Source organism: Papio anubis, chromosome 9, assembly GCF_008728515.1.
Source record: "Papio anubis isolate 15944 chromosome 9, Panubis1.0, whole genome shotgun sequence".
NCBI lineage: Eukaryota > Metazoa > Chordata > Mammalia > Primates > Cercopithecidae > Papio > Papio anubis.
The window spans coordinates 57,117,341-57,140,951 of record NC_044984.1 but is presented as its reverse complement, the minus strand read 5'-3'; the positions used below and the strand labels follow the sequence as shown (position 1 = coordinate 57,140,951).

Below are 23,611 nucleotides of genomic sequence, written 5' to 3'. Positions count from 1 at the left end.
ATGATCTACATTAAAAAATATATGAAATATGGATTGTTCTTGCAATACCCTGACTTCAGAACAATTTAGTAAAAAAAAAAAAAAAAAAAAAAAAAGTCAGGTAGACTGCCTCATAAAAAATGAAAACATTACAAATTAATTTTACTTAATTGACATCCTAATGGACTTGATGTTTTGTTGTCATAAGAACTGGAGAAAAGAAGTCTAATGACTGTTATGTTCCTATAATTCAGTTAAATTAATAGTAATACAAAAGTCCATCACAAATAGAACATAAATGCTATGAATTTAAAATAACTGAGTTTCTAAGCACTTACCATTCTCAGGCTGAGTTTTCTTAAGTGAATCAATAAGAGTACTGACTGCTTTTAAAACAAATATAATTTCTGTTACTTGTTGCCTAAAAAAGAGATAGGAAATCATTTCCATTAAGATTTTAAAGTTACCAGGTGTGTTTGTTTTTTAAACTAAGTTTGTGCAAATAGATGAACTTTTGAAAAATACTGAACACAATACAATGCAAGGTTAATGTTAGTTTTAAATGTATATAAAAGTAAAAATCATTTTATTTATATGTACTTCAGTGTGTAAATCAAATTTGTAGTTATTCTTGCCATAACTTATCAATTAAGAAAGGGGTGGGGCAATCTACTCATGAAAAATTAAATTTGTAAGATATTTCACATTACTTAAAATGTTTTATTTTTATTTATTGATTTTTTGAGACAGGGTCTTGCTCTGTCACTTAGGCTGGAGTGCAATGGTGAGATCACAGCTCACTGCAGCCTTTACTTGGGCTCAAGTGATCCTCCCACTTAGCCTCCTGAGTAGCTGGGACTACAGGTGCATGCCACGTTGTGTGGCTAATATTTTTTTTTTTTAAGTAGAAACAAAGTCTTGCTATGCTGCCCATGCTGGTCTCGAACTCCTAGGCTCAAGTGATCCCCCTGCAAAGTGATCCTCCTGCCTTGGCCTCCTAAAGTGCTGGGATTACAGGCATGAGCCACTGTGCCCTGCCCTTAAAACATTTTATAATATATGCTTTTAAAACTTCTCTACAAGTTTTTTTTTTTTTTTAAACTAATTAGTACTAAAAGAGCTTTGCCAAAGTTTAAATGGAAACAAGACTACTATTACCACATGGCATATATTTTACCATGCTGATGAAAGTATATTCAAAATTACAATGGTACTTATTTAACTTTCTAATACTACAAACAAGAAACATGCTGGAAATCAATCCTAAGGTAGCACTATTTGGAGACATTAGCAATGAAGAATGAACTTGGAGTAAAGGGTCAACAAGAGTAGCTTGATTCCCTTCTTTCTCCTCACAGAAACAAAGCTCTTCTGGTCTATGGCCCGCCCTCATCCCTCCCCATTCCTGGTGTGCATCTGTGTTATTGTACAGATAAGACTTTTCTAATACCATGTCAGGGTGCTATTTCAAGACTTCCTATTGTAAGCATTGAAGTATTTTATTGTGTTGCAATGTAGCTTTTTAGAAAACAATTTAATGATACTGCAACAAACACAGAATGATACAATATAACTTCATAGGACAATTATAAATAAGGCTCAATTTAAAGGTAGTTGTTAAAAAGTAAAGACTTAGAACATTAAAAAATAAAGTGAAAGTTTTCTTCTGAAATCAAATAATATTTTATAATATGTAAATATATTCTAACAATATTCCACTCAAAACAACCTTATTACCGCATTTCCAAGTATACTTCAGAAATCAATTTTCAATCATGCCCATAACCAAATTACTAACATCTGTCTTTGGAGTGTTTTTGTGTATAAATTTGAGTATGAGAAGTTATAATTTATGTTCTAGAAATTCAAAATACACTGGATTCTAAAAGAAGAAATACAAATAGCTAATATGCATTGGTAATTAAAAAATGAAAGCAAACTACCATATGACTATTTTTCATTCACCAAATTAGAAAAAGATAAATGATAAACTGGCAAATAATTTTAAAATGCTAAAAATTGAGGAAAGGGACATTGGGAGAATGTAAATTGGTATAAATCTCTGTTGGGAAATTTGGTTAATGCATATCAAAAGCTATAAAATGTCTGTGTCTTTTGACAGGTCAATTCCAACTTCAGAAATTTATTATAAGTAAATTAAAATGTGCACAAAGATTTAATGCTGGTGATCTGCCTCTCTAGTCCTACCTTATGAGATGGCAACAATGATTTTTGTCTTTCCTGACTTTGATAACTATGTTTTCCCATGTTATTTTCTGTTGGCTTCATTTGCTATGTCTTAAACTCTAATTTCCACATTAAAAAAGTAGATTTGCAACCTAACTCTAATGTATGACTGCATCCTTTGTTGAATTCTGGTCTGTACTCCAACTCTGATTAGCCTTGGCTGACCAGGAGAGCCTAGTGCCCCTTCCACTGACACAGGTTGAATAGATGAGAAATAAATCAGTTTAGGTCCATGGGCTTAATTAAGCAGATTGGATGAAAAGAAGACCTAAGATCAGGCTAGCTGACACAGAGAGAAACCTGCAAATGACTGTAAAACAAACTAGGATATTCCTAAAATATGATTTATGATTTTCACTATAGAGAAATAATATCATGTGTTCATACAGATCCACAAGTCCTTATCTGGAAATCTCTGGAAGAAGATATATTTTGGAATTCAGTTTATTTTTTTTTTAATTCAAAAAGGTAATTTGGTACCTATGTATCATATGTTACATAACCTCCATGATGGGTCTAAAAAAGTACCCCATAACAAAACATGTTAATATGTCTACAGGAAAACCTGTGAATATTTACACCATATAGGATAAGCTTATAAACAACTTCAGCTTAGTTCAGATCACTTACAAAAATACTTGCTTTTCAGAATTTTCCTTGTTATCAACAATTAGTACAACAATACATTTATTTCTTTAATAAAATGAAATATATACCTTGGAAGAGGGCATTTACCACTTAATCTTTCATCCTCTATATAGCGATGTAGTACATCTTGGGACCTCTTTAAAAGCACTGAGAGTGCCATTCGTGAGATGTAGCCTTCTTGAGGTGTTGTGACTTTATTACTGAAGGAAAACTGAAGCAATGTTTCAAAACACATTTTAGAAAATTCCTCTCTCAAACGAATATCAATCTCTGCTTCTGTAAAATTAACAAATTTTGATGGTTAATAAAAGTTAAATCAATGAGCTTTAATGATAACAATGCGTAGCAAACTAGGAATAGAGGGAAATTCCTCAATCTGGTGAAAGGTATCTAGAACAACCTATAGCTAATAGCATACATATAGTGAAATTGTGTTGTGTGTGTATGTGTGTGTGTAGAGAGAGAGAGACAGAAACAAATTCTCCCTCACAAGATCAAAAACAAGGCAAGATCCTCATCACTTCTATTCAACATATTTCTTGACTTGGTCTTTCTATACTATAAAACAGCACTATAAAATATACTTCACAATAGTTTTTCATGCGGCCAAACTTGCATTAATCTCTTTTTCTCTCTTTTTCCCTCTCCCAACAACTTCTTTCCTGGAATGTGACCTCTGCTCCAGTCTGGCAGTTGCTCTCTAGACACGCTGTTCTGCCATATCCTGAAACTAGTCTTTGCCATCACCCTGGAAATTGTTTCCATTATCTCTTGAGTTAGATCCCACTTCCAAGATCTCATGCCTTCTTTTTCTCCTTTTTTTTTTTTTTTTTTTTTTTTTTTTTGAGACGGAGTCTTCTCTTGTTGCCCAGGCAGGAGTGCAGTGGTGCAATCTTGGCTCACCACAACCTCCGCTTCCTGGGTTCAAGTAATTCTCCTGCCTCAGCCTCCTGAATAGCTGGGACTACAGGCACGTGCCACCACACCCAGCTATTTTTGTATTTTTGGTAGAGTCGGTGTTTCACTGTGTTAGCCAGGATGGTCTTGATCTCCTGACCTTGTGATCCACCCACTTGGCCTCCCAAAGTGCTGGGATTACAGGCGTGAGCCACAGCGCCCAGCCTCATGCCTTATTTTTCCTTGGTTTACCACTTTGTTTTTACAGAGCATATTTTGAAGTAGCTTTCTGAGAAAGAATGAATGAGAAGTAAAACTTTTGAGAGCATGTACCTCTGAAAATGTCACATATTATGGTACTTAAAAAGGTACCCTGCAGCATCAGCATTACCAGAAAACTTGTTAGAAATGTAAATTCACATGTCGCCCAGTCTTACTGAATCAGAAATTCAGGGGTACAGTTCAGCAATTGCTTGTCCTCTGGTTGATTATGATGCATGCTGAAATTGGAGAATTACTGTTTTACACTCATACTTGGCCAACAGTATGAGTTTTTAACATGGAGCTTCCATGTTAAAAGTCCTTTCCATTTACAACTGCTTCAATGTCTTTTAGCATCCAATACTGCCTCTGAGAATTCCAATGTCTGTTTTTGTGTGTGTGTGTGTGTGTGTGTGTGTCTGTTTTTCTTTTTATTTTGAGACAGGGTCTTCACTCTGTTGCCCTGGCTGGAGTGCAGTGGCATGACCTCAGCTTACTGCAACCTCCGCCTCCCAGGTTCAAGAGATCCTCCCACCTCAGACTCCCGAGTAGCTGGGACTACAGGCACACACCTGGCTAATTTTTGTATTTTTTTAAAGTAGAGACAGGGTTTCACTGTGTTGGCCAGGATAGTCTTGAACTCTTGACTTCAAGTGATCACCCATCTTGCCCTCCGAAAGTGCTGGGATTACAGGCATAAGCCACTGTGCCTGGCCTCCAATGTCTTTTGTACTGAACTTTTTTTTTTCTTTCTGAAATCTTTTAGGGTCTTATCTTTATCCCAGGTATTCTGATATTTCATAATGACATGCCTGATTGTGGGTCTTTTTTCTTTCACTGTTTTTGGCACTATTTTTAATCCGGAAGTTTTTTTCTTTAGTTCTTCAGTTTATTTCCTTGATAATTCCTTCTCCTAGATTTTCTTTGTTCTCTCTTTGTCAGATGTTAGACTCCTTGGATTCATTTTACTTCTCCTTTCAACCTTTCACTAAACTTGTCATCACATCTTTAGTCTCTATGAGTTCTTTCTTGTTTTTTTGTTTTTGAAAAAGACAGAGTCTCTAGTCTGTCACCCAGGCTGGAGTGCAGTGGCGCAATCACAGCTCATCGCAGCCTTGTTCTCCTGAGCTCAGGTGATCCTCCCACCTCAGCCTCCTAAGTAGCTGGGACTACAGTCATGTACTATCTCGCCCAGCTAATATTTGTATTCTTTGCAGAGATGGGGTTTTGCCATGTTGCTTAGGCTGGTCTCAAACTCCTGTGAGCCTCCTGCCTCGGCCTTCTAAATGCTGGGAGCCACCGTGCCCAGCCTTCTTTCTTTTTCTACTGCTCCTTTTATGTAGCATTTTAAAATTGTTTCATTGCTGTAGTCTTTTATCTCTTTGATCATCCTAACTGTAGTTTTATGCTTTCAGTGACTGTGCATTTTATCTGTTTCCTCCCAATGTCTTTTACTCCCTCTTCATTTGTTTTGGTCTTTCTCTTTTGTGTTAGAGAATTTCCTCAAATGTCTGTGAGCTCTGACTATCAGATCATACTTAAAAGCAAAAGGCCAATCATCACTGGAACCTCTATGTTTACAGGTTGGCCTTGTTTAGCAAGGAACCATTTTGTATGTATATGTTTAAGGAAAACTCCAAGTTTTTTTTTTTTTTAATGAAAACTACAAACTTTATTTCTCAACATAAGCTCAATCAAGTTCAAGACACTTTTGTAAGCGAGGATACCAGCCATTTAGTTTATCTGTAAAAAACTGAGGTCCTGGGAATTTAACCATGTCAATGCTATTTTTTTTACACTATTAACTGAAGAAAAAGGCTGTCCTTCAATGGTATGTTAAGATCCGAAACAAAAATAAACCAAAAGGAGCCAAATTACAACTGTAAAGTGGATGCCTAATGATTTCCCACTGAAACTCTTGCAAAATTGCCCTTGTCTGATGAGAGGAATGAGCAGGAGCATTGTTGTGGTGGTGAAGGACTCACACGTGAAGCTTTCCCAGGTGTTACAAAACTCCAAGTTAATGCTGAGAAGACATGCGTCATATGGCAAAGTCACTGAAAGAATGTCCATGCACCTTTCTTGTCTTGGTAAATTTAATACTATAAATAGCAAGATATATTATCAGAAAACTGCCAGGAAAAGTATACTTGGTAACTCAACAGCCCTTATTTAACTTTGAACATTTATGCCTAATTGTGAATATTGTTCTTAATGTGTATTTTACCAAAAATTAAATATTTTCGCATACTCTTAATAATAAAATGTTTGCTACGTTAAGATAAATGGGCTTTAAAATTTTCCCCCTGAGATTCTCATCTTTGCTAAACTCGTACTTTACCAGGCCAGTTTTAAAAACGGGGCTAAAAAAAAAACCTAGTATGTGAAGTAAGCAGTATGAGAGACATCTAGTGGTCAAACTGTACACATAAATGCTCTTTAAAATGCGCAGCACAAAATAGGAGAAGCTAGTTAAGGCTCTAGTAAATTCTGAGGATTAAGGATCTGCATGGCACAAATTTATAGTTTTGTTTTTTTTTTTCTTTTTTCGTTTTGAGACAGTCTTGCTCTATCTCCCATGCTGGAGCACAGTAGTGTGATCCCGGCTCACAGCAACCTCTGCTTCCCGGATTCAAGCAATTTTCCTGCCTCAGCTTCCTGTGTAGCTGGGATAACAGACACATGCCATCACACTCGGCTAATTTTTTTATTTTTAGTGGAGGCAGGGTTTCACCATGTTGGTCAGGCTGGTCTTGAACTCCTGACCTTAAGTGATCTGCCCATCTTGGCCTCCCAAAGTGTAGTTTTAAAATCATATATACATATATATGAGACAAGAGTCTTGGTCTGTTGCCCAGAGTGCACTCTAAAATGCAGTGGTTCAATCATAACTCTGTCCTCTCAGCCTCCTGGGCTCAAGCCATCCCACCTCAGCCACCTGAGTAGCTAGGACTATAGGCATGTGTCACCATGCCCAGCTAATTTTAAAACTTTTTGTAGAGATGGAGGCAGTCTCACTATGCTGCCCAGGCTGGTCTTAAACTCGTGGCCTCAGGCGATCCTCCCACCTTGGGATCCCACGTAGCGATCCCAGAATGCTGGGATTATGGGCATGAATCACTGCACCTGGCTGATGCCACAATTTAAGACTTGAGCTCAGGTTTAGAAAAAGAGAATTAATAACAAACAGTAATTTATATATCGGTTCCCAATTAAGGCAGCATTACATCATGAAAAGAAGCATGTAGTTCTTTATTAAGCATGAATTTGGCCTCTAGTCCTAAGATTGTAAGCAATTTATTTTTTCAACCTTTCTAAATCAATTTTCTTTCCTGTAATATGGTCGTACCTATCCTCACAGAAATGTTGTGAGAAATGAGATAACATTCTAGCACAGTATCTTGTACATAGTTGGCACTGAGTAAATGTTAATTCCCTTAAAAAATGTTGAGGCATCTTATTTTTTTAAACAAACTCTGTAATTTATAGTCCTGAGAAGATGGTATTAATATCTCCATTTTAAAGATTACAAAACTGAGACTCAAAAGTTAATTGACTGCTAAGTGGCAGAATATACATTCATATTTTTATATTCCTTTCCAATCTATGACTTCACAAAACTGGTAAACTTGTGTCAGCCTGCAGTGACATCCATGGATTCCACAAAGTGCTCTGCAATTTAATTCTTCACAGTTTGCAATTATGATATTTAAAAGATTTAGTTCAGTGTTTCTGATCATGTATCAGATTCCACAGAATAGAAACATGGAATAAAAACATTCTATTCCACAGAATAGTCATGTCATAACATTTCTCCTCATAAAGCTTAGTTCTATATTACAATCCTAAAAATCACCTTACCATTCTTCAGTTTACATTACCAAAATCATAGGATTGAACATTTCTACTGTCAGTTTCTTCAAAAGTACTTCAATACTTTTTAATACTTAAAAAAAATTAAAATAACATACCTGTAAATGAAGATGACTGAGAATGTATTGAGCCCTTGTTAAGCATTGTCATTATTTGACCAACAAATTCCTTAGGAATAAAATTGGCATAAGGTAGTATCTCATTGCTGATAAGCTGAACTACCTAAAACAAAAGGGGCAAATGTAAATGTATTGTTTTCCTTGAAAGAGACTGACTAAAATAATTTCTAGAGTAAAATTTAAATTTTACTTTAAATGAAAATCAGTTAAAGAACTCTCCTTTAAAGAAGTACACAAACATTTTAATGTTAGCATACAGGATGACTACTAATCTGTTTCTCTCATCTGTCTTAGTAACTTTAATACAAAATAGTACCATAACTGTTTACTATTTGGACAAATGTTGATCTTCAGCATGATAACTGCAAATAGGGCTCTAGAGAAAAATAGTCAGCATATGAAAATTTACCCATGTTAGAATTAAAATATTCAAAATAGGATTAAGAATAACATTTAAATCACTTTTTATAACCAAAAACTACCAGCTGTAAGAGAAATTAAAGTTATATTCATTTTTGTCAAATAGTTTATTTCTAACAGGTAGTACGTTATTTTGTCCTTTAAAGTCCACAAGAGCTTTAATACAGTAATGGCACAAAAGGCAATATTTTGTTTCCATATAATGCCTATGCATTTTAAATGTATATTTTATTGATTTATTGATTTATTTTTGAGATGGAGTCTCGCTCTGTTGCCCAGGCTGGAGTGCAGTGGCGTGATCTTGGCTTACTGCAAGCTCCACCTCCCGGGTTCACGCCATTCTCCTGTCTCAGCCTCCTGAGTAGCTGGGACTACAGGGGCCCACCACCACACCCGGCTAATTTTTTTTTTTTTTTAAGTAGAGATGAGGTTTCACCATGTTAGCCAGGATGGTCTTGATCTCTTGACCTCGTGATCTGCCCGCCTCCGCCTCCCAAAGTGCTGAGATTACAGGCATGGGCCACTGCACCCGGCCAAATGTATATTTCGGTTCCTCTATCCCACTTAAAGAAAAAAAACCTCCCAAACCCTAACCATCAACAAAAAAATCCACAACCACAAGAACTGCTTATTTAAATTCCATTTACAATCCTTAAAATATATTTCTTATTTTTTTACTTTTTTTTTTTAGAGACAGGGTCTTGCTCTGTTGCCCAGGCTGAAGCACAGTGGTACAGTCGTAGCTCACTGAAGCCTCCAACTCCTGAGCTCAAGTGATCCTCTCACCTCAGTCTCCCGAGTAACTAGGACTATAGGTATGAACCACCATGCCCAATTAACTTAAATTTTTTTTTTTTGTAGAGATGAAGTCTTGCTATGTTGCATAGGCTGGTCTCAAACTCCTGGTCTCAAGCAATCCTCCTGCCTCAGCCTCTCAAAGCACTAGGATTACAAGTATGAGTCACCATTCCCAGCCTCAAAATATATTCTTTTTTTTTTTGAGACAGAGTCTCGCTCTGTCGCCCAGGCTGGAGTGCAGTGGCGTGATCTCGGCTCACTGCAAGCTCCGCCTCCCGGGTTCACGCCATTCTCCTGCCTCAGCCTCCTGAGTAGCTGGGCCTACATGTGCCCGCCACCACGCCCGGCTAATTTTTTGTATTTTTAGTAGAGACGGGGTTTCACCGAATTAGCCAGGATGGTCTCGATCTCCTGACCTTGGGATCTGCCCACCTCAGCCTCCCAAAGTGCTGGGATTACAGGCTTGAGCCACTGCACCTGGCCTCAAAATATATTCTTTAAAAAACACTATTTGCTTTAAGAATTCCATAGGCTGTATATACAGATGATTAAAAATGGAAAAATTCAAGCAACTGATTAATTTGAACCAGAAACATCTGGTATGTCAAACTGCAGAGTAAGCTCTCAAATACATGCCCCCTGACTGATGGATTTATTTCACTGAATCAACTCTTTTTAAACTTATTAAATGAAGTATTAATAAGTATTGGGACAACATGCACAAAGCACAAGACTATAACAAATCTAAGGAAGTCACTTTTAAAATGTCAGTCCTTTAAACATCAACATTTAACCTGTAAGAGTTTTAATGCTTTCAGTTTTAATCTTAACCTATTACTTTCTTCTTTCAGCAACTGTATAGTTCAAACACTTTTACTATTTGGTTTCAAAAATGGTCACAGGAAAACATTTTAAATAGCTTCCTTACCTCGACATCAATATTTTCATTTCTTTGAAACTCTTGAATAGAGAGATTATCTGGAGGTATGCTAAAAAAATAAACAAAATACTTGATTTTTAAAGATAAAATATTCCCTGCAAATACAAACAAAATAGATAAACAGTATTCAAATGTCAAAAAATTATGTCTTCCAACCCAGGTTGGGGCATTATTATTTATTTAGAAGAGTAATATTACAAATTAAAGTAATTAGTTTAAACAATTAAGCTAATTACAAACATGATACTGTAACTACAAAAACACTAGGTCCAATCTTGAACTAAATAAAATCTGTAGAACTAAACTTCTTTCGATATTATGAATGAAAAAACAATGAAAGGTAAAGATATATCATCTGCAGCAGAGCAGAAGTTACCATTGTGGTGTTACTTGAATTCACTTATATTGGTGGTTATTTAAGAGAGCCTTAGTGAAGCTGCTGAATTATTCACTCAGAGACAGTCCATTAGTCATTAATTTGTAACAAATACAATGGATTAAAGATCTTTACAATAAAGAGAGAAAATCTGTAAAGAAGAGGACTGATGCAGATTTTCTAAAGCAGAAAATTGTTCCAACAAGAACAAAGGAAATCAATAGTTCTGAGAGAACCAAGGTGGTGGATTCCAGACTGTGGCTCATAAGAGTGAACATTAAAATGGACATAAAGTTAAAAAAACAGCAAGATACTATTTAAAAACAATTGAGAATAGGATAGTAATAACTGTTAGAATAATGACAGCTAAAAAGTTAGACAGCCACTGTACATGAGCTTTATTTGTATTAATCTCCCATAGCAATTCCATGTAGTAATTATTACATAATCAACAGAAGAGGGAACTGAAACTTAGAATGCCAACTAATATGCCCGAGAACACACTTTAAGTAAATGACGAGGCCACAATCTAAACCTAGATTTATGTGATATTTGAGCCTACATTATTCTTTTTTATGTTGTAGATGTAAAAATAGTATTAGAACATTTAGGTTTAATATATACTTCTGTATATTAAGTATAATATACAATTTGATATACAGGAATATATGGGCATCAGACTGTGGTTTCATTGATTTGGACATTTTTCATTCAACAAATATCTACTGAGTACCAATTACTTTGCATCAGGTATTATATTCTTGGGTGTTCAAGATCTAGCTGTGAACAAGATAGACTCAGTCCATTTCTCATGGAACTTAGATTCTGGTGTCCAAGTCCTAAGCTAACTATAAATTGGTAGTAGGAACTAGAGGAAAAAATTGAAAGAAATTTACCCAAACCTGAACCAATCAGAAGAATTTCACAATCACTGCCATCAAAGCAGCTTCACAGACTATATCTGCATCTCTAGAGACAAAAGTTGTGTTTAATTTATAACCAAGGAAGGTAAGGGCTTAGTAATATTAAAAGATTTGTGATGATGGTGGAGGTAACTAAGGATGAGTTGATTATCAACAAAAAATGAAGAAGCAAAAAAATAAAATAATATTATTAGTGTGTATGTTTCTATATTATTAGTGTGTATATTTCTATATTATAGTTCAGTGTTTCTATATTGTTTCTATATTATGTTTCTATGTTATAGAAATATACACACTAATAATATTAATAATTTTAGTGTGTACAGCATGTGCTAAGGTATATTAGTGTGTTTATTTCAACACACATTAATAATATTAATACTATTTGGATCATATACCAGAAACACTGAACTAGATTTTTAAGATATCATATGATGAGGGAAGAGAGTAGCATATAAAACTAAAAACTGAATAACTAATAGTTATTTAATTTATAACTAGCAAACATCAAAAACATCGATTGAGCTTTAAAAATGCTGATTAACAGAATTTATGTATAAATTATAAGGGGCAATGGTCAATACTGCAGGTTACAAATGAGCCATGTAAGATCTTAAATTCCTTAAATTTGAAAACTACAGTAATCTTTAAAAATTTATTTTCACGAATCTTTCTTTAAAATAAAAAAGAGCCTTCAAACTGATAAAGTGTTATTTGTACTTTTTGTCAGTTCTCTCTGTATGACATATTAAAATTTTTGTTGCAATATAATCTACATATCATAAAATTCACCCTTTTAAAAGATACAATTTAGTGTTCCTTAGTATATTCATAAAGTTGTACAAACATCACCATTTCTAATTCCAGAACATTTTGATCACCCCCCAAAAAAACTCTGTACCCATAAGGAATCACTCCCCCTTATCTCCCTTCCCCCCACTCCTGGGAACCATAAATCTACTTTGTCTCTATGGATTTGTTACTCTGCATATATCCCATAAACAAGATCATACAATATATGGCCTTTTGTGTCTAGTTTCTTCCACTTAGCATTATGTTTTAAATGTTCATCCATGTTAGAGCATGCATTAGCACTTCATCCTTTTGTATGGCTGAAAAATATTCCACTGTATGAATACACTACATTCAATTTATCTATACAGCAGTTGATAAACATTTGGGTTACTTTCACTTTTTTGCTACTATGAATAACACTGCTGTGAACATTAGTGTCCAAGTTTTTGTGTGAACATGTGTTTTCAATTCTTTTGCACAGTCCTTTGTGATTTTTAATGTAAGGTCCACAGATCATTAATTGTATAACTTCCCACTCACCCATTGTGTCTCCTTTGATAACTACCATGTTTTGGTATTCAAAGTTGGCTGAATGAATTTCTAATAGACTTCAAGTGTTTACCAAATTGCAGTCCTTATGTTTTTCAACTTTGACTTTTTCTTTCTCTTAAACTGTTTACTTATAATAGCCCTCAATGACATGCAAAGGCTTTCTTTTCTTCTAGTTGATTTTATTTGTAGTTTCTGTGTTATTGTATTCCCTTGCCAAAGCATCTTGCAGATCAAAAAGGTTGGGGAATATTAGAGAGAGAGATATGTTTATTCTTAAAGTCTTAGAGTATATATTAATTAGGTTAAAGGATTTATAAAGGTACCAATATAAAAGATGATCAAGTATCAGTCTTATTTAAATTCATTAAGTCTTGCCATTCCAAGCAACATTCCAAAGTAATCTTGCTACTGTTCAAATACTACTGATAAACTTCAGCTATAGAACATAATACATATGTGGCATTAAGTAAAGTTTAAAATCTAAAAGTTTATGACCTCCAAAGTTATCAGTCATTTAGAAAACAAAAACTAAGACAAAACCTGTTCTCATGAAACTGTGAAAATGTACATGGTTTTTAAGTTCTCTTAACACTGCATTTTTAGTATCAACTGACCAATAAAAGCTTTCCATTTGAGCTTTAAACTATTTTTGATCTATGAAACAAAAACTAAACTGGCTTTATCCAATATAAGCTGTAAGTTAAAAAGGCTGTTTAAAAACATTCAAGGACCTTTACAATTACTCTAACAAATAACTTTTCATCTTTCTTTTTTGAGACAGGGTCTCACTCTGTTGCCCAGGCTGGAGTGTGGTGGCACAATCACAGCTCACTGCAATCTCAATCTCCCGGGTTCAAGCAATCATCCCACCTCAGCATCCCAAGTAGTGGTGACTACAGGCACACGCCACCACACCTGGCTAATTTTAAAATTTTTTTGTAGAGGCGGAGTCTCACTATGTTGCCCAGGCTGGTGTTGAACTCCTGGGCCCAAGCAATCCTCCCAACTTGGCCTCACAAAGTGCTGGGATTACACACTCCGGCTGGCCTTCTTTTTGTCTTTCAAATAAAGAAAATAATGCCTAGTGATGGGAAAGGACCAGCTCATGATCAACAGAAAGTAGACAGCAAGTCAGAACCAGGTCACAGGTCTCCTGACTCTCAATTTAGTGTGTTCATCAACTACTCCATGGAGTAGAAAGCTTCAGTCTATAACTAGAATAACCATAACTTGGAATACTGATACTGTGTTACTTGAGAGCTGAATTTAGAAGTTTTATTATTTTTTAGCCATTAAAAGTAACTCCAAGCCTGGGCAACATGGCAAAATCCCGTCTCTACAAAAAAATACAAAAATTAGCTGAGTGTGGTGGTGTACGCCTATAGTCTGAGTTACAAGGGAGGCTGAGGTGGGAGAATCACTTGAGGTCAGGAGGTCAAGGCTGCAGTGAGCCATGAACATGCGACTTCACTGCAGTCTGGGTGACAAATCAAGACACTGTCTCAAGTAAAATAAAAACAAACAAACAAAAACCTCCAAATTTAGAGCTAAATTTCTAAGTCTCAGTTATTTAGAGTTTTGGCCTTTAGAATTCTGGTTTAAAACATAGTTGTTTCATAGGAATTAACATGTATAATGTCACCTTTTCTAAAAGAAAGAAAAAACATTAATGACAATAATAGCGGTAACAAGCATTTTAGAGTACTTACATGCCAGGTACTATTCTAAGCATTCACTCATTTTAAGTGATTTAATCCTCACAATAACCCTATAAGTTAGGCAGCATTACTACTGACATTTAACAGTGAGAAAAATGAGTCACTGAAAGGTTTAATAACTTGTCTAAAAAGCAGTACAAAGCAGTACTACTGGGATTTGAATCCAGGTAGTCTGGCTGCCAAGCCAATGCTCTTATCCACTATGCTGGCTGCTTCTTAAGTAATGTATTTTCCAACACACCAAACATATTCAAACCTTTAAGATAAGTAGAGCCATAATCAGGCAAAATATTTGAAATGAAATTATACAACTACATTGATACAAAATTATGTACAATACTATTATTTGGCCGTTGGTTCCAGTGTTCACTTTTCTATATTAAAAAAACTCTCCGGAAAACGAGATTTAATAAAATAAGAATAAAGTCCAGAAAGTGAAGAATATTTAATAAGAAACTCAAGAATAAGGAAGATGGCAGAAAAACTGTCTCAAGAAAAACAAAAACAAGCAAACAAAAACTTCTAAATTTAGAGCCAAAATTTTAAATGAAATTATACAACTGCATTGATACAAAATTATATAAAATATTATTTTACATAGAAAAACTTTTTTTTTTATATAGACAGGATCTTGCTATGTTGTTCAGGCTGGATTTGAACTCCTGGGCTTCAGCAATCCTCCCACCTCAGCCTCCCAAAGTAGCTGGGATTACAGGTGTGTCACCACATCTGGCTAGGGAAAGCAATACTTAAAGAAGTTTTACTCATTGCAAAAAAAAAAAAAAAAAAAAAGCTGATCTGAAAGCTTATTCAATTTGTTAATGGGGCATTAAGCATATATAGAAAATTAGAAAATAAAAGGAAAAATTTAAATTTCTCAACCTATGTGCTTGACACAAATTAAGTGACTCAGGTTCTTATGTCTATGAAGGAACTCAAATTTTCAGAGTTATTTTAAAGATGAAAACATAATTTGTTTGAATATACTTTATGAGTGCATATAATTTTTCCTTCAGAAACACAATATGCTTACATTGGTATCAATGTAAATGAAAAATATATAAAATAGAAAAATATATAGAAAAATATATAAAATACAAAGTGAAAAATATATAAAATACAAAACAAAGTCTGACCACTTGCAAGACAGAAATTAGGATCACCTATTATTATTTTAAATTCTGAAATACAAGATAAACTTTTATAGGGGAAATGCAAGTTAATCTTCTGCACCCTAGAAATTTTCTTTACTGAATAATTAAATCATATTAGAATAGTAAAGAAAATTTTTTTCAGTTAATTCATTCTGTTGTGGACTCAATCATTATCCATATGCCAATGTAGTTTTTTCTTCAACTACATCACACCCGTAATTTAAGTGGTTTCAAACTAATAATGTTAAACAGTTATTTAGCAGTACACAGTATTATTCTACAATATCAAAAAATGATTGATGGATACAAACATTTAAAAAATTGGCCAGGCGCAGTGGCTCATGTCTGCAATCCCAGAACTTTGTGAGGCCGAAGTGGGAGGATCATTTGAGCCCAGGAGTTCAAGACACCTAGGCAACATAGTGAGACCCTCCATCTCTACAAAAAATTTTAAAAATTAGCCAGGTGTAGTGGCATGAACTTGTGGTTCCAGCTGCTCAGGAGGCTGAGGTGAGAGGATTGCTTGAGTCTGGGAGGTCGAGGCTGCAGCGAGTTGTGATCACACCGCTGCACTTGGGTCTGGGCAACAGAGCAAGGCTCTGTATCAGAAAAGAATTTCACCATTGTAACACAAAGGATAATTACTTGTGCTCGAAGGATTAAACAATGCCTGGTTATTACAGCTATTACAGACAAGTCCACATTTAGTAAAAGGGCATGCTTTAGATCTGTCCTGCCCAACACAACTTTCTGTGATGATGGAAATGTCCAATAATCTGCTCTACCCAGTGTGGCAGCTGCTAGTCACCCATGGCAATGAGTACTTAAAACATGCCTAGAGAGACTGAAGAAAATTTTAATTTTATTTAAAGTTTGGTTTTAATTAGTCATTTGTAACTAGTGATTGCTACTGTACTGAATAGCACAGCTCTAGGTGGACCTCAGCAAATTCTTCATTCAAAAAACGTAGTCTGTGTTCCAATCATCGTACAGTAAGTAGTTCAGTGAGGGGTCAAAATAGCATCCTAAATAAAAGCTTTAAATTAGATACCATACAATGAAAATTATTATTCCCTGACAAATCTAAACATCTTAAAGAGCTGATCATTATATTGCCACTCATCCGATTTATTCTGGTAATGCACTGATTTTCTAACATTGTTTTTCTCTTGTAATGCTCAATGGGCATCAAATTAAAAAATGAATCGTCTTAGTTTTATTAAGTTAAAATGCTTAAATATGATGCATTCGTATTGTTTTATATATGATATTCCTGTCTTATAACTAAAAATAATACAAAAAGCAAAAATCTCCATTGTTCATGGATAATGTACCCAATGGATAAATGGCTAATCCAGGTGTTTTTAATACAATCTAGCAACCTTAATAATCAATTACTTTGTTAATGAATAAAGACAACTGTTTTTAGAGCAACTGAAGATATAATGTGCCACTTCTTGAAAGATTGTCTTAATTTTTAAAATGAATGAGCTGACCTTTTAGTAAAGAGAAAATCTTCAAAAGTATTGGCTAGTTCTGGCCACATACTGTCAAATTTTCCAGAAGAAGCATGCTGCCGGGCAACAGGTAGCCCAATAGAAAGAACTTTGAGGAGAGAGGATACTGCTAGTTTCCATGTGCTTTCAGAAGGGCAGGAATACTTCAAACTGAGAGGAACCCTAAGAGTCTGAAAATAAAGACAGTTTAATATAAGCATTAATTAAAACATACACACACAATTTTAATTACGTAAGAAAAACTACAGCAGAGAAAAAAATAGCATAGGTATTTTCATCTTAAAAAGGACTGTATTTTCATTTAAAAAATGAGGTTATTTCCCAGAAAGGTCAATTCCCAGAAAGGTCCTCAAATACTGCCTGGAAAGATGTACTTTTAAATCCTATCTCTATCTTATAAACAATGAGCCTAAATAAATAACATTTTTGAATCTCAGTTTTTCATCATTAATAACAGGGATAGTATCCGAACAGTTAAGAGTAGGAAACACAATTCTGTAGCTTTTATTAACCTGACGTCATGGAATTAGAAAATTCTGGCTGGGCACAGTGGCTCAAGCCTTTAATCCCAGCACTTTGGGAGGCCAAGGCAGGTAGTTCCCGAGGTCAAGAGATCAAGACCATCTGGGCCAACATGGTGAAACCTCATCTCTACTAAAAATACAAAACTTAGCTGGGTGTGGTGGCACACACCTGTAGTCCCAGCTACTCGGGAGGCTGAGACAGAGAATCGCTTGAACCCGGGAGGTGGATGTTGCAGTGAGCCAAGATCACGCCACTGCACTCCAGCCTGGCGACAGAGTGAGACTCTGTGTCAAAAAAAAAAAAAAAAAAAAAAAAAAAAAAAGAAAGAAAGAATGAAAGAAAAGAAAAAGAAAATTCTGCCATATTTCTTCCAGCAAAAAATAATTTGGCTGATGTGGATATCCCATCTGCAAAGGGTCAATACTGCTTATACAGTCATCTGCCACATATATAGGTTAGACCATATAGCATGGATGTGAAGTAGGCTATACTATCTAGGTTTGTGTAAGTACACTATGCTGTTCAGACAACGATGAAATGGCCTAATGATGCATCTCTCAGAACATATCTCGGTCCTTAAGCAGTACATGACTGTATTTTCCAACTAATGGTGAGGGAAGAGTAAACACAGCATAAAATGTCAATACTTTGAAGTTGTATGTTCTATCTGTAAAATTATTTGAATTTTATATCCTACTCTAATACTTTTGTGTACTTTTTTCCTTCTCCAAATAGTTCAGTAAAACTGATAATTTAAGATTTGACCATTGAGGGTACAGGAGTAGAGCATTTGAATTATGTACAATAACTAGATATATAGTGACTAAGTATAGTGACTTATATTTTCAACTGATCAACTTTTGAGATTGGTGGCTTTTATTCATTAAAAGAACTAATGTGGTGGTTCAGAATGAATTTCTCTGATCACAGTTCCATCTGGCAATCAGAACACTAGACTGACCAAAACTTCATAAAGAACTAACACAGAACACCATTGACAAACAGTTTTGGCATACTGTCAGGCAATTTGCATTAGAGTAAAAATTCTGCTTTTACATAAAAATTCTGGTCTAAGAAAGAGTAGAAACATTTTCATATTTCAAGGATATAAACCAAATATCATCTTCCACACAAATTATTACTGAATACTCACACAGTATACATATTAACCATTACATATTAGCATGAAATATGCCTTCATTAACAGATAATTAGCACACCCAGAATCTATTTATCCCCTTCCCCTCCTTCCACCTCCATATAATCCATGTGCTTTAGGAGGAACTATCCCTACTTCCAGTTTGGGAATTCAGGCAAAGAGATGGTAAGTTGATTAAGCCAATGAATCCAATCAATTTCCCTGGCCATAATCATTGGTTCAAGAGTGGGTATGGGACCAAAGCTGATCCACTAAAAATTAATTTTAGGAACTTAAGAAGAAGTGTGTGAATGTGTGTATGCATGAACATACACACTCTTTCTGTCTCTCTCGCTCTCCCTCTCTTCCTCGCTCTTCCTATTGGACATATAATCCTGTTACTGGCCTACAGCTTTGAAGAGAAACAAACGATATGGTCAATTCTTAGCAGAACTTTCTAGAGAAAGAAATGTGGTTTTTGATGATACTGCTGAACCACTGGATCAACTAGTCATAAAGCCCTTCCTCTATCTTTGAATTTTCCAATCAAGCATGCCCAAGAGTTCCCTTTATTGTTAAAGCTAGTCAGAGCCTGAGTGTATGTCATTTGCAACCAAAAGAAAACTAAATGATATATGGGCCATTTTGAGTTTACATTTTATAACTCAAGCAAAGATGAAAGAAAAGTATTGTTTGCTACTGCAATTGGTATTTTATTAAAATCAAGAAAAACATTAAGCATAGCAGATCCATTCAATTTATACATTTTATTTTTAAAAATGTTTACACAACTAAACAGGCAGTGGTATACAGCACGTGCTCAGTAATTACCTGCCACCACAAGGTTCACAATTTTGGAGAAAGAGCCTTGTCCAATTAACCACAAAACAATGTGGTAAGTGGCATCAATGAAATGGGATTATAGAAAAGAGATCATTTAACTTCTTTAAAAATACAAACTGAGTGGCTGGGCATGGTGGTTCATGCTTTTAATCCCAGCACTTTGGGAGGCTGAGGTGGGTGGATCACTTGAGGTCAGGAGTTCAAAACCAGCCTGGCCAACACGGTGAAACCCCGTCTCTACTGAAAATACAAAAATTAGCCAGGCATGGTGGTGTGCGCCTGTATTCCTAGCTACTCAGGGGGCTGAGGCAGGAGAATTGCTTGAACCCGGGAGGTGGAGGCTGCAGTGACTGAGCCATTGCACTCCAGCCCAGGCAATAGAGCAAGACTCTGTCTCAAAAAAAAAGAAAAAAATGTATATGTATGTATGTGTGTGTGTGTGTGTGTGTGTGTGTGTGTGTATGTATAAACTGACGCTAGGCACAGTGGTTCGCACCTATAATCCTAGTGCTTTGGGAGAAGGTTAGAGGACTGCCTGAGGCCAGGAGTTTGAGACCAGCCTGGGCAACATAGCAAGATTCAGACTCTATAAAAAATCTAAAAATCAGCTGGGGGTGGTGGTAGTCCCAGCTACTTGGGAGGCTAAGGCAGGAAGATCACATGAGATCAGGAGCTTGAGGCTGCAGTAAGCTATAATTATGCCACTCCACTCCTGCCTGGGTGACAGAATAAAACTCTGTCTAAAAAAAAAAAAAAAAAAAAAAAAAAACACAACCTGATTTATATTACTCTTTAGTGTTTAATCCTTCAATGGTTAAAGAATAAAGTCTGATCTTATGATGGCTTAGAAGACCAACAGTTATTTTTTCAGACATATCCCAGGTCCCGAACTAAATTTCTCAACATTTCTTAAAAATATACCATGATCTTTTACACTGTTTAATTTACCTATAATACCTGCCTCCCCCTTTTTAACCTAACTCTTAACTCTTTCAAGTGTCATCTCTATTAATTCTTGCCCAAATCCCCTCAGCAGTTGACTTAGTTTTTTGTCTTTCAGAGGAACTCAATTTTTATTCAGCACTGACTACTTGGCAAGCGTCGTTAACTGCTGTATCTCAATGGATTCTCTTATTATACATAAGACATGTAAGTAGTATTGGTATTATCCTTCTTTTAAAGACGAGAAACATGCTCAGATAGGTCAATCCGCCAAGCCTCCATTATGATCTTTACCTAGCACTTAACATACTGTATTATCACTTGTTTGCCTTTCTTTATTCTCTATATTGAATTATTAAATGTAAGAATGATTTTATTCATTTTAAAATTGCTAGTACCTTGTAGAAAGATGCTTTAAAAATATGCTCAATAAATGAAGAGAGAGGATAGCTTTGGTAAGGTAAGCAGTGAGGAGAGAAAAGTATCATAAAAGTCAAGGGAAGAAAGAGCTTTCAGAAAGCTCAGCTTTCAGAAGGCCAGTACTATGCTATAGGGAAGATAAATCATTAGAGAAGGACTGAGAATGTGAAGATTTGGTCTTTTGTAACTTTAAGAAAGCAGTTTCTGTAGAGCAATATGGACATAAGCCAACACACAATAGGCGAAGAGTGAGTGGTGACTAGGTGAAGGCCACAGATTATTTAAGGGACATAGAAACAAAGGAAAGTTGAAAGAGGATGACAATTTGAATAGTAAGTACAGTTGAGAGAAAATTCTTGTAGTATCCAAGGCTTAATAATCCTTGCATAAGATGCTGAAAGAAAAATGAAAAAAATCACCAATGAAGAAAGGTGGGGATAGATGAGTCTTGAAAGAAGACAGCTCAAGTTGGTCTGGTATTTATATGATCAACATAAGGTACATCTACATGCTAGAGGAAGAACAAGGTTTAGGGCTAGTCCTTCAAAACACAGGGAAAAACAAGAAATAAGCCTTAGAGGAACGGAACACAATCAACAAGAATCTTTTAAATGGCTGTCCATACACTAAAAAAGTGGCTTTGAAAAAGTCAGCATGCATGTTCAGTTAAGTTTATGGGCTGCATTGTGAATTTCTCCCTGAATGCTCATCAACCTTGAACCTTAAGGAATATTGTCCTAAGAAATCGTCTCATCGGGTTATGTGGGAAAATGTAAGAACTGTAACAAATTTAATGCACATTTATGTTAAAATATTTTTCACTAAAAAGAACTTTTAGAAAAATGGCTTGCTAAATACAATTCATGAATATTGGAGAAAAGTCACTACAAATAATAATACAAATTGTATTTTCCATCTATCCCAATATAATGATAATATATTACCTAAGGAATAATTTCAATAATGTTCTCACAATCTAATGAAAGTGTCGAAATGAAAAAAAGATACCTTAATAATATACTGGAGCACTTTCTCATTCACCACTGCTTTGTGACACGCTGTTTTTTGGTATAAATCCACAACTACTTCTAAAGACCTTTCAGCAAACGGCACATAATTCAAGGCTACCCATTCCGCCTAGAAAGTAATATTTTCACATGCAGTTAAAAATAAACGAGATTAAATTAATCATATTGTTTTCAAAGAGAAAGCATCTTTGTCTTAAAGTTCAGGCCTTAAGTTTTAGGTCAGATTATATTACATGCAAAGTTTTCAAAGAGATGTGTACTTCATGAAAAAAATAATTTTCAGCCAGGAAAAAATTAAAACTATTTGAAAAAGCACATAGAGCATTCTACCAAGAACCGGGAAAGATGTACTTTATTTGTTGCCAATAGGTTAGGACAATTTTAGGAAATTTAACTCACCGGTGCAAATAGTTGGATCTATTGTGATTCCATTGTGTTGCAAGACAAATAGAATGAGAAAAGTTAATACATATTAAAACTACTTTCGGATGATATAAAATTATAATTTTTATATTGAGTGAACAAAATCAGCATGTGCATGCATTCAGAAATTTACTTAAACAAAGTTAAAATTTGCCAACTATGGCTATAAAAATATTTTATGTAAAATCCAACTAAATTTCACACCAGTAGTGTACAACTTCTTATTTAGTACAAGCAGTTTCTTCATCTTGCATGGCAGGTATCTATTTTAAGTAAGATTAGACTTAGGAATTTAGATGCTGTTTTGTATTGGGATGGGGCAACCAAGAAAGAAGTACAAAGGAACTTATATTTTTCAAGATAGATGTACTGCAGAGTAATATGAAAGGCCAAGCTTTCTGAAGAACCAGTTGGAAGAGGAAAGTCATAAATGAGGAGAAAAAGAACACAGAATTATTTTCCCAAACAATATTTCTGTTCAGCTTAAACTGCTAACAGACATGTGTAAATATATTTGTGAGTGAAAAGTATCCTTTTCTGAGATAATCAAAGTCCATCTTAAGTGAAACTATCTGTATTTACAAGCCATGAAATCTTACAAAGTAAATACAATTTACAGGAAATTACCTGATTATATTTTGCATTTGCAATGTGCTTTGTTTCCAGCTGTCCATACTGTGGAGGTTTACAGGAAAATTCTACAAATGCCAACAACTGGTCAAATATAGCTGGATACATGATCTGCATGTTTTCTGGTCCTACACAAATGGCCTATAAAAGCAAAATAAGAACATTAGAATGCATAATCTGAACTCCAATAGTTCTTTACTGTATATATATTTAACCAGAGAATCTTAAAACCTGTCTTATTTTATGTATTATACCATCTTTTCTAAGCCCTAAAGGGCACAAACTATTTTAAACTGTTATAGAATAAAGTATAGGCTGAAACTGTTAATCAGCTAAAAAATGAGTTTTAAAGTGTGATTTATTTCTTAACAGAATAGAAAAAGGGCAAAGAAAGAGAAGTCCCAGGCAGTCCTCAGGTTCTACAATCTGATCATTTGTTCAGTAA

The 23,611-nt window shown here is 35.1% G+C and overlaps 1 protein-coding gene across 6 annotated transcripts in view; it reads right to left on the bottom strand.

Moving 5' to 3' along the window:
• MON2 (MON2 homolog, regulator of endosome-to-Golgi trafficking) overlaps positions 1-23,611 on the bottom strand; it is a 128,131-nt gene that overhangs the window by 5,675 nt on the left and 98,845 nt on the right. For 3 of the 6 annotated variants that reach the window (XM_003906705.5, XM_003906704.5, XM_009181119.2), the window contains 8 exons: positions 23,164-23,307; positions 22,513-22,530; positions 22,094-22,222; positions 17,197-17,387; positions 10,171-10,231; positions 8,004-8,127; positions 2,943-3,150; positions 318-400 (listed from right to left, as the gene is read on the bottom strand). In XM_003906705.5, coding sequence (XP_003906754.1) covers positions 318-400; positions 2,943-3,150; positions 8,004-8,127; positions 10,171-10,231; positions 17,197-17,387; positions 22,094-22,222; positions 22,513-22,530; positions 23,164-23,307 — 958 coding nt within the window. Of the gene's footprint in view, positions 1-317; positions 401-2,942; positions 3,151-6,017; positions 6,135-8,003; positions 8,128-10,170; positions 10,232-17,196; positions 17,388-22,093; positions 22,223-22,512; positions 22,531-23,163; positions 23,308-23,611 lie in introns of those variants that run through there. The other 3 variants (XM_009181118.4, XM_003906703.5, XM_021922555.2) reach the window with 2 other exon arrangements.